Genomic DNA, 11,720 nt, shown 5'->3' on the forward strand with positions numbered 1-11,720 from the left:
GAAAGAGTGAGGGAAGGATGCAAAGAAAACTTGCTCCCTAGCCAAATGTTTCCAGCTCTTCTAATGAAGCATTTCAATGTTTTGTTCAGCTGAGACTGGTAGCAGTCAAGCTACTACCAGTGGGTCTGTGTAGTTGTGCATCCTTTTGCCTTGGAGAAAATGGAATTTTCCTTTGTCCTGGTCCACTCCCTGTTTCCCAGCGTAGCATAACCATGATGGTTCTATTGTATTTCTCATCTTTCATGCATCCAGGGGTTCAAATTTGCACCGGTGTTTACTTGAACTAGGCTAGCTTAGGGCGATTAGGCCTCATACTATGAGCCATAATTTGATTGTAAAATAGGGCAAGAAAGAATCTTTCCCGAAAGGTCAGTATTGTCCAGTTAACACACTGTGAGGTTTTTCTCTGAAGGATCTGACATTAATGAAATCAGGATATTAGACAATCTGTGATCTCAAGGCTGTTCTGGTATGGTAATTTCTAGGTTCCTGTAAAAGGCAGGATAGGGAACAGGAAGATGCTGCTTTTGCTGTAATAGTATCTGCCATGAATGTACTTCTGCAGGGAAACATGAGCCTTTTAGTGAAACGGCTGTAATAAGGGGTTTCAAGTATGAAAAATATTCTCCAGCAGTAAGATTTTTATCAAAATACTTAATCATGAAACTACAAAAATACTGGAACTAGTAATAAGAGTAACCAGCTATTGATTACTGTCTTCTTTCAGTCAGATCTTCTGTTCAGGTTTAAAAAAGCTGCTAAATGCATTGTCATGCTTTGCTCACTTTACAAAGAACACCACCTTCGGTGAGTAATGATGATTTGTAATATGTCTATTTTATATCCCCTACAGTGGTATCTTGGCATCTCCTACTTAGTAACAACACATCTGTCCCAATTTTGAAAATGTTATCTCTTACTTTTCAAACACACAAATATGGTCTGAGATATTTTGGAGGTTAATTTTGAAGCAAGTAAATGAAAGTTTTGGTACTGTCACCAAAATTATGAATGAATTTTTGTGCAGTTAATAAGGATCCTGAAGACTTTACTGAATCCTCCCTTGTGTCTTCCTAAGTTTTTTCATATTTGTTCAAATGTAGTTTAATACACAGGCATATTAGTGATGCTCTGTGATCAGAAGGGTCTGCAGTTCCAAAGTAAAAGCTAAGTTAGGAAAATAAAACATTTTTGTTTTGTATAGAGAGATAATATTGCAGTTATGAAAATAACCCAGGTCCAATCCTGCAAATGCTTACTTACTGTGACTTACTGACATTACACAATACTAGTGAAGGCACAATGGGGGTTGCAAGCTTCATGTAGGAAAAATATCAGGAACTTGAATTGCTTAATTAAGATACAGTCACTAAACCTATGTTTCCCCTTTTGTATGTCATGCATTTAAGTATTTGGAAGTGGGCAGGTGAGCCTTAAAATTGTTTGAATGATTTTGATCAAATAAACACTTTTTTTTTTTTTTTTTTTTGGTTAGGGCCAACCTCAGTTATGGTATTGAGAGAGTAAGGAGATGGCAGCCCAGCTCAAGCCACATGGAACAGTCTCAGGAGGAGATTCTTTTTGATGTGACATTATTCAGGGCTAAGAAACCGGTAATGAGAATGGCAGACTCACCACTTCTTGGACCAAGTCTTCCCACATGCCTAATTTTAGTGAGACCAACCTAATCAACAGGTTTATATAGAGACAAAGGTGATTTCAGGGCCCTTGAATTTGAATGGAATGCTTGAACCTAAGCATAGGTCTTTCAGGTTTTAATGAAGCTGTCAAAGTTGCAGCTCCTAGGAGTCTCTAAATTTTGTGTCTTTTTCATTCCTCCACCTATGTATGCAATTCACATGGTGGTGAATAGGAGATACAGATCACTGTATTCCCTGAAGTTTTTCCTTTAATTTAATTGTTTGAGTTCTGTAGAATGAATTAAATCTATATAAGCTGGTGCATTAGATTGACTCAAATGCAAAGTATATCATAAAATGGTAATTAACAATAAAATTAATAAATCCACCACAATCTGGCACTTAAACAAATTTATAACCAGTATGGCTAGCCTTTACTGCTCACCACCCTATTTTGAAAATAACAGTAGAAAGATAACTGTCTCCTAAGGAGATGAAATATACTTAGTATATCACTTCACTGTGGAAGGACTGGACACGGGGTTAAGATATTCTATACCAGGCTTTGCCACTGAGCTGCTGGGAAAACATAGACCAAATCAAGCCCCAGCTCTTTGCCTCATTTTCCCAAATTACTAAATTGGATTAATGATACCTCCTGCTTTGTAAAGAGATTTGAGATCTACTGATGGAAAAAATCAGCATAGAAACTAGCTGCTGTTCTTGTTATAATCAACTACGACCACAACGTTCTGTTCAATGACACGGGCCTGACTGCCATATACTGATTTGTTGACACCTAAATAGCATCTATGCAGAGGGGAACTGTTCTGGTTTCTGTATGTTAACTGTCTTTCCCATCTTGAAGGCCAGGATTTCTCAGCGTGCCATCTGTATTCTTCATCGGTGCCCACAGGAACGAAGTGAGAAAGACATTAGCTATATACTAATTACCTTGCAACCTGTAAAGGCATTTGGAAATTACTCCACCAGGATTCAGAAGGAAGTAGCAAAAGTTGCATGGTACTCCAGGTAATGATGACTGAGTTGAACTCTTTGCTGTGAGGCATCAGCTTGGTAAAGTCAGGGTCAGTTTGACTGAGGCAGAAAGGTAGTTATCTAGGACAGCAGTCATCTGAGTTATTGTAGGGAGGGACTGACCTCTAAACTGGTTTGTGTTGGATAATGAACATCTTAGAGTTGCTGCTGGGAAAAGAGAAAAACATCCCAAAACTGTTTTTTTACCATGATTGATGGTCTTGTATAGAGACTACACTTTTTCTATGCTAGAGAGAAACACTTGCACTGCCACTTTCAACTTAGAGCGTGTTGCATTGAACACACTATAGTTTTGCTGTAAAGCCAGCAGCAATGGGGTGGACTCCAGATTCCAGATTTCAACCACCCTACCCCTGCTCCTGAACGTTGAATGTGTGGGGATTAGGATCCAAATCTGCATCCAATTTTGCAGCTTATCACTGAGGTCAGTATCATTATCTTCAGTTTACATATGAAGAAACTGAGGCATAAGCAGAGTAATTTGTCTGAGACCACTATGCAGGTTAGTAGCAGAGCTGAGGATTAAATCCAGACCTGAGTTGAAGTCCAGTCCTCCATTCCACTGTGCTGCACTATACAAAAGACAAGCCCAAAGGCAAGATGTGTGTCTATGCCACAGCAATGAATTTAAGGCTTTGAAGGCCTGAGATGTTAAGAACAGTTTGGGACTGGCACAAAATTGGGGAACAGTTGCTTATGTTCATGGGATCTGTCCTTTCCAGATACGAATCCTGCCAAGTAATGATCCAACAGGGCTATCCTCCACATTCCTTTTATATCTGTCTCTCAGGATCTGGTAAGTGTGTATTTATTGCTTTGCTCCAGGGAAGCAAATTAAATTAAGGTTCAGCTTATTTATGGGACTGGTGTTCAGGGTTTCCCCCCTTCTCTCTCTATAAGAGTGCTGTTCTATAGTGGCGGGTGTCAGACATGTGGCCTTCAAGCTGGATCCAGCCTGTAGATGTTGGTCATCTGGTCTGCAGGGCTTCTCTAGTGGGACATATCACCTCTGACTGACCTGTGGGGCTGCTTTTCACAGCTCTCTGATCTGCTCTGCTAGCAGGGCTGGAATGTAGATGGTTAATGCTTTCTCCTCCTCCCCAACAATTTCAGGTTTTCAGTCACAGATCAGCACGTATTAACAGGATGGTGAATAATGACAGTACCAATCCAGGACGGCAACTGTGTAGAGAAGTCCTGTGGTCCAACTCGTTTTTGATACCCTACAGCATTTTAAAATGGACTTTAAAGGAGTTATGCAAGTAAAGGTAGCAGTGTTACATGAGGGAAGGGATGTTTCCTTTGCTCCAGCTTTGCTGTGCTGACGGAGAGACTCCTTTGATCAGGAACAATGTCAAGTTTCCGTGCCTTTTTCAAAAACAGATGGGGCAGCAGAATTTTTTATTGTTGGAAAAAACTAAGGATTATATAATGATTACAAAGCGATAACTCTTCCAGGAGTTCCAGCTCTGGTAGAGAGAAGATTGAAACCTCACTTGCAGTGGGATTCTTTAGAATTTACAACAAGTCCCTTGGTTTAAATCTGCTTTATTCTCCATTTCTCAAAAAACTCACCCTTGCGTTCTCTTGAGTTCCCAACCAGATTGCATTGGCTGTGATCCTGTGAGGTGCTGAACATCATGGTGTTCTGCTTCCTGCAAGATTTGTCTCTATGAAAAGAAAGTTTTGTCACGTAATTTGCAATGTAGAATCTAGGCGGACAAGGTTCTTTGGGTAATTTGTCACTGAAACCTGTCCCCCTCTTCTGCCCCCAGATCACAAGGAAGATAATGTTCAGTAAATCTGTGAGAAATTTTGTGCACTCAAATTTATGCACACATGTTGATAGAAGGAAGGACTGGAAAAACAAGCTGGAAAATCAAGCTGTCACAAGAAATGTATCTGTTCTTCTCGCATCATTACTTAGGCATTGGTGGTTGGGGAACACGCGTCCTGTGTTTGCTCATGATAACTTGCCTACAGCTATTAACAGTGAAAGAGCTGTGTGCCCTGAATATTTGCGAAATGCTTATTTAAAAAAAATAATTGTAATTCCATGAGTTAGATCTGGACCTCTCCTCAAGTCAGCAGGGCAGTCTTGACACTTGTGTTTCCTTGGAAACCTGTTGGGCTATCTGAAATATGTTGCCACTCACTTAAGACTCTCCTCAACTGCGTATTTGTTGGTTTCCAGGATGTGCCTGTGTTACACAAGTAATTAATCCTTAAGGTTTTAACACCAGCATACTCTATGAGGAAATGTTCCAGACCTTTTGTGCTCTTTAGATGAGTCAGTCTGTGCCATTTTATAAAGTTCAAAAGCAAACTGATGGTTTGTTCCCACAATCTGTGATACTGTGTAACTCCACACACCACACCTGCATTTTGTTTTTTTTCAAAACATGCATTTTAGATTCGACTGCCTGGAAGTCTCATGTTAAAGCTTGCAGCAGTTCGGGTAAAGACATATGTATCTTTCACACTTAAAGACCCTAACACCTTATTTTCAAGGAATTTTTAGAAAAATGCCAGGAGTTTGTGACTTGTTTGCCCAAATTGTCCCTGTTTGTTTCATTAGGTAACAGCTAATTTGAGATGATGTTTTATTTTGCAGCAACAGTTATCAGGAAGAACCATGACAATGGCCAGTTAAAGCCTGCCTGGTTCTTTAGTCAAGGGGATGCATTTGGGGTGAGTTTCAGAACAAAACAGTACATCTGGTTTTGGAAAGCATCAACTCCAGACAGGGAAGACACACCCTCTCGTTCTGAAGCAGATAAATTGAGTTTCATGTAACTTACTACATATGCTGTACTGATGAGACATAACACTGGGACCCTGTGTACTTGTGCATATTGAAAGGGCCACATACTTTTCTTAAGAGCTGGGGGTTTTCCAAGTGTCCTTGGCCAATATTTTACTCCTTGGCGCTATAACGCAGCATTTTATGTGCCAGTTGAGTATTGCTTTGTGTCCCACAGATTTGCTTTATTTCAGCTGTGCAGTGATTCTTGTACTGTGGGATAAAACATACTGTTGTCCACATAGTGTATAACTTGTTATTGTAAGCTGATTCTTTAAAATTAACAAGTATATCTTTATTTGGTTAATTATATGCAGAAGGCAGTGAGAAAAATTTTAAACATCTTAACATTCAACCTTTTTCATCTCTATCTTGATTTTCAGGATCAAGAGATTATAAATGATGACCCCTGGCAGGGAACTGTTATTATTCAGGAACCAGCTGAGTTTCTCTGCATTGACCAAGAGGTAAACATTTCTTAAAATCAAACGTGCACATTGGACCAAATATTGCACCCATTTGCATCCTCTCGTTCAGTTGAGGGGCCTTCTGCATTCAGAGGCATATCAAAGATGGTTTTATGTGCAGAAGAAGTTACTACCACCAATATTGCTTTCAAGGCCTATGCTTTGAAATCGTGTTCCATCTGCGTATGCATGTGCATCTGCTATGAAACTGCCTTGGATAACAGTGGAGAAAACACTAACTGATGCTTTCTGTCACATAATTGGGTCCTTTGAATTAGTGATGTGCATTGGGTGTGTCCAGCGCGTAAGATGACACTGATATTTCAGTCAGTACAACATAATTTATGATTGGCAAGCAATATGCAGTGCAACAGTGATGGAACCTGGATAGAGCATGAATTCCACAGGTGTTTAGTTCAAATTTCAGGCACTTAATTTTTGAAGGCATAAGACATTTACTTTACGTTTCTTTCTGCTATTCTTAGAGATTGTTGTACTTCTGGGATTTGGCTGGGAAGGGATGTAACCATTCCCAAAAATTGTAGTGAATGTTATTTTTGTGGCATTCCTAGCGTCACTGCAACCCAGAAACTCAGGAATTCCATGCAAGTCACCAAGTGTTGAAGGCCCAAGAGGCTTTGATTGTTCAGATAAATATCTAAGCAACCGTAACCTTCTCCCCTCTGTCTTTGAAAATGTTCCTAGTTCTGGTCTTGCTATACACCAGTGATGTTGGGGATTTAAGGTATAGTGGGCCAAATTAATCTTTGATGTAAAATCAGTGACCGGGTTAAGGATGAATTTGACCCAGTATTTTTTTTTAATCAAGTACTTGCAAGTCATGTGTGTATGACATCAGTTGCCACACATGAAAACAGAGCCTGTGGTAAACTAAAATATCTGTCTTAAATTTTGAGGAAAACATCCTTTCATTTGTGCATAAGTCATAATGAGTGTGCAGGCACTGGCTATGCATGTACATAGACATACCTCTAAAAAAAAGTGGGCCTTGATGCCTGTGAATAAGCAGAGTGCTATTTGTTGCATGGGTATAGAATACTAAGTAACACAGCACTGTATATTTGAAATGAAAAACAGGCACTTGCCATGAAACAAACCCATACACTCTTCAGTCTGGATATATATGTTAAAGCAGGAACAGGGGCCATGTTTGGATTTGCATTGCAGATAACTTCACTTTTGCAAGTGTCCCATTTGGCACTTTATCCTTGGTTGATCATTGTTGAAAGCCTTGTGGAAAATGTCAGCTTTCAAGAAGGACTGGAATTCAGAGAGTAAAGCCTAAAAAACAGGGGGAAGACAAAAGCAGGAGAAAGATCCAAAATAATTTAAGAGGGCAGGTTAAAAGGCGTGTGGGTGTGATGGACTTTGTGCTAAGGTCACTCAGCTTCAAAGTACTTCTGAAGTGTGGTTGGGCATAGGTATAAATAGTGTTAACCCTTGAGTTGGTCACTTCCTTTTAAACCATATCAGGATGGATAATGGTTATTATTGTAGTGAAGTTTAAAATTGGGAAATCTTGTTCTTTCCCTGACTTTTCTGCAACCTTACGGTGACGCTTGGAAAATCATGTAAAATGGGATTTTCAAAGGATTCCAAGGGAGCCAGGTACCTAAATACCATGGCATGCCAATAGAAGGTGGGTGTCTCACTTTTACAGTTCTTTGAAAACCCACATGTAATCTCTGTGCTTCAGTTTTGGGAGAACAAACTTTCTCTATCTTGCAGGAGAGGCTATAAAGTTCAATCATTAATATTTTTGAGATGCATTCAAGGCTTACACAGTAGATTTTTTTTGTAAGGAGTCACTGCAGTATGTTCTCTTTGCTTTGGGGGGCAGAAATATCATGAAAGGAGAGGAAAACCTCTGCAAAGGAAATATTGCTTAAACTCTCCTGGCTGGGCCTAGATCGTTCTTCAGACAACATTATTGCTACTTACCATTTTTATCAACAGTTTAGAGGGAGCATTTTCAGATAAGAAAGGGAATACATTTAGGTAAAGAGAGAGTTTCTTGTTTTAAAACATTTGAAAATGTATTGAATCTTTTAATGAAGGACTTCATCAGAATTTTCCTGTCTGATGCAAGAAAGGTGCTTGGGGACCCTGAGCAGCTGCTGTTTCTGAGGTAGGGTGCAAGAACTTCATTTCGATTAATCGAATATTCCATGGTGAATGAGCTGTGCTGTTAATTGGGGAATTTTAGAAAAGCACTACTCTCTTTTAGACATACTGCTTTTCTTTTCTCATCATTTCCTTTTGCAAGTCACTTAATAGCTTTGTATGTTGTTTTTGCCATGTACAGATGGATATAATAATAATAATAATGTCTCTCAGGAGGACTGAGTCTTATTTGTCCAGGCTCTAAGATCTTTATATGAAAGGCATTATATAAGTAATACTGCTGTTAGTAATTAGTAATGATGAACCATTTGCCATTTAGTAAATGTTGTGAGGCTGTTATTTACATGGGTTTACCCAGGTTCTGAGGATCTGAGAATTTTTAAGCTATCGTGTTGCTGAGCCCTCCATAAAATGAACGGGTGTATTGTGGAATGCTAACAGTACTGATGTCATTATACTTCTGCAGTTGTGCTCATCTTTATGGCTTCTCTTTTGGATTTGCTTAGAAGCCTTCGGTGTTTTGAAGGTTGGCCGGTCCATCTTTTGGAAGGCAATCCTGGCAAATACATCGTCTGCCACTACAGGTGAGGAAACTTCATTCAGAGTAGAGCATCAGCATTACTCAGGGGAATAATTCACATAATTATAAAACGTTTCCTATTAAGATTCTTTATGGTTTTCAAAATGAACGGCAACTACAGTGGGCTCACTCATGGTAATAAGCACCATGCCCAGAAGCACGTATTGTCAGAATTGGGACCACAGAAATTCCCTGCCCCTGAGGCCTGCATTCATCCCACATCTAGATCTCCCTGGGCAGACTCCTGCGCAGAACTGAGATCTCCCTGGCTGTAGGGTCAGCTTACGCAAATGTGACTGCAGGTTCACTGTCGAAAGGTGGATGTACAGGTGGGTGCATGCTAAAACCATTTGGCAAAATTAAAGTTTACTTAGAATATTAGTGTTTTCTCTCCACAGTAGACAAAGGCCTTAATCAAATGTTCCCTGAAGACAGTGAGAATATTTCCAATGAGTTCAATGGAACTGTGATCAAACCTGATATCTGCGATACACAGTTAATTGCAAATCCCTTGACTTGCCTATCACATAGCAAGACGAGTCAGCTGGCTCTGTTCATAGCACTTAATGAGGGTCCAGACACTGACACATTTATTCTTCAAATGTCTCATGCTGAAAACTTAGCCACTCAGACCAAGCCTCTCGATGCCATTCTTAGCTGAGAAAGAAAAAACAGGTGGAAACGCTGTTTGCTCCCGCTCTGCCCCTCACCACTCCATGCCAAGCAGGAATTCCCCCCTCCCCTCTGCCTTACTGAGGAGGTGTCTGTGTATTAGCTAACAGACCTGGGTCCCTGCTGAATCAACAGGTAGAATCAACAGTCTTAATGGGGTGATAAACACTGAGATAAGGGTGATAATCACTGTTATCACTGCTCCCCCAACACCAGCTTGCTTGTCTGTCAGTTTACAGAAATGCAGCCAATATACAGAAGCAGGGAGGGAGAGTGAAAAACTCTGTATCATTAACAGATGCATGTACTGCACACACTCTGAGTTTTGCCTCAGAGTGCTAGCCTGGGACTGCAGGCTGGCAACACTCCCGCCCCTTGAGCAGCGAGCAGAAAAGCCTGGGACTGCAGGCAGGCTGGGAGTTTACATCCCTCTCTAATCAGAGCCCTGCTGGGGTCTGGCCATGCCCCCACTCAGCTCAGCTCTGCAAGGGCAGGGAGGGCTGCTCTAGCACCCCCGGGCTTCCAGCCTGAGCCACTGCAGGCATGTGCTTGAATTTCCTCAGTACAGAGGGATTGTCTTTATGGTTGGAAATCGGTTCAGCCTAGCTAGGTTAAACTAACCTGCAAAGACTGGATCAATTCAGGGTCAGGCTTTTCGAATGTCTGTCTCTAGCCAAGGTCTCATCTAAAATTCATTAAGTCAGTGGAAAAATTCCCCTTGGCTTCTTCAGGCTTTGGAACAAACCCTCTGGTTTTACTCGGGCCTTGACCCATTGCAGTTCATTATTATTTTGGCTGAATAGGACCAGTCATATTTGGCCTTTTGCTAACAGAAATGTTTTTGTGAAAGAAGCCAGCCAGCACAGAAGTCAGTCAAACTGACTTAAAAGACTCAAACACAACAGTGTCACTGTTGTGCTGAAGACGTGAGCAATGCAATGCTAAATTAGCTTTGTGGGTCAGAGTGAAATGCCCAAAGGAAACAAAACAAGTAATAAGATTTTAATATTCTTTCCAGTGCAACAACACAAATAAATAGGTTTTTTTTAAACATAACATCACATGTGGCAGGGATCCTCTCAGCAGTGCGCACAGTAGTACCCCTGGGAAATATCCTTTGTTCATTTGAGTTCTGAAACATCTCGAATCTTGTTCTCTTTCTATAGCTGCTAATTTCCACTTGTTCTTTTTGTAGAAGGGGATCAGTTGTTCTGAGAAACAGTAATGTGACCAAATGGATTTACATTGTCAAAGCAGTAAGTTTTTTTCAGAGCTGGCATGGGATGGGGAGCTCTGGAGAGTCACTGCAGAATGATGTCTGTTTTAAATAACATTTAATGTTCTTAAAGGGAAGTTGTTCTGTCCTGAAGGTTTTTAAAGATGACCTCCCCACCACTGGAGTAATGCAAGCAGGAGCTGGCAGTGAGTATGGAATACATCCTAAGGATTCTCAGTTAGATCATTAGATAAGCCATTGAAGTTATTATTGGTGGTGGGATATTTTTTTCTCCTTGAAGTAGTTATGCTAGTGTTACCACTATCAGGGATGCATTTATATTTATGTAAGTGACTTATACTGCACTATTTTCTTCCCCTTTGATAAATGGAATAAACTAGGCTGCTATATGCATATTTATACTGATATAACTGCATGAAATCTGGATGCTTGGACTTCTTAATCTATACCAGAATAAAGCCAAAGGGGCTGCACCATGATTAGCAGCCCATAATGGTTAAAGCATGTCAATTTCTGTTAGTATCAACACACAAAGGACTGATGGGGCCAGCATCACATCCAGCTGCCTTTGATTCCCCAATCAGACCCAGTGGGTACCCATGTATAATTGGATCAGCTAGAAGCAACCTTCAGCACAAATCCAGGACAGGGCTTGAACTCAAGCCACAGGAACGATAAGATACCTTAAGCCTTGTCCTATTACAACCCTGTCATCTCTAGTGAACCATTACAGTGCTTCTGTGTGGAAAATGGCCTAAACTACTTTTGCACCTCTAGACCTCAGGAAGTGGAATTTAGACACAAGGCAGAGGTAGAATCATAAATTCATAGAAAATGAGGGTTGGAAGGGACCACAAGAGATCATTCTAGTCCAACCCCCTGCTCAAAGCAGGACCATCCCCAACTAGATCAGGGCTTTGTTGAGCCAGGCATTAAAAACCAAGAATGGAGATTCCACCACCTCTCTAGGTAACCTGTTCCAGCGCTTCACCACCCTCCTAGTGAGAAGGTAGATGCATTTAGGGAACCTGATTATAGCAGTTCCACTTTTAAAGTGAAATTCTTGAAGTGCTTCACCAGGTTTGTCCAGTCAACTTCCACTTTCTTCTTTCATTCC

General features: G+C 40.6%; 1 protein-coding gene across 1 annotated transcript in view; it reads left to right on the plus strand.

The window, feature by feature from the left end:
• LOC102374145 overlaps positions 1-11,720 on the plus strand; it is a 19,636-nt gene that overhangs the window by 2,970 nt on the left and 4,946 nt on the right. The window contains 10 exon segments of the mRNA XM_025204792.1: positions 728-807; positions 1,496-1,613; positions 2,509-2,672; positions 3,422-3,495; positions 5,314-5,390; positions 5,886-5,969; positions 8,048-8,118; positions 8,621-8,698; positions 10,562-10,622; positions 10,716-10,788. Of these exon segments, the coding sequence (XP_025060577.1) occupies positions 728-807; positions 1,496-1,613; positions 2,509-2,672; positions 3,422-3,495; positions 5,314-5,390; positions 5,886-5,969; positions 8,048-8,118; positions 8,621-8,698; positions 10,562-10,622; positions 10,716-10,788 (880 nt within the window).

The sequence above is a fragment of the Alligator sinensis genome, unplaced genomic scaffold (genome assembly GCF_000455745.1).
Source record: "Alligator sinensis unplaced genomic scaffold, ASM45574v1 scaffold451_1, whole genome shotgun sequence".
In the NCBI taxonomy this organism is placed as follows: domain Eukaryota; kingdom Metazoa; phylum Chordata; order Crocodylia; family Alligatoridae; genus Alligator; species Alligator sinensis.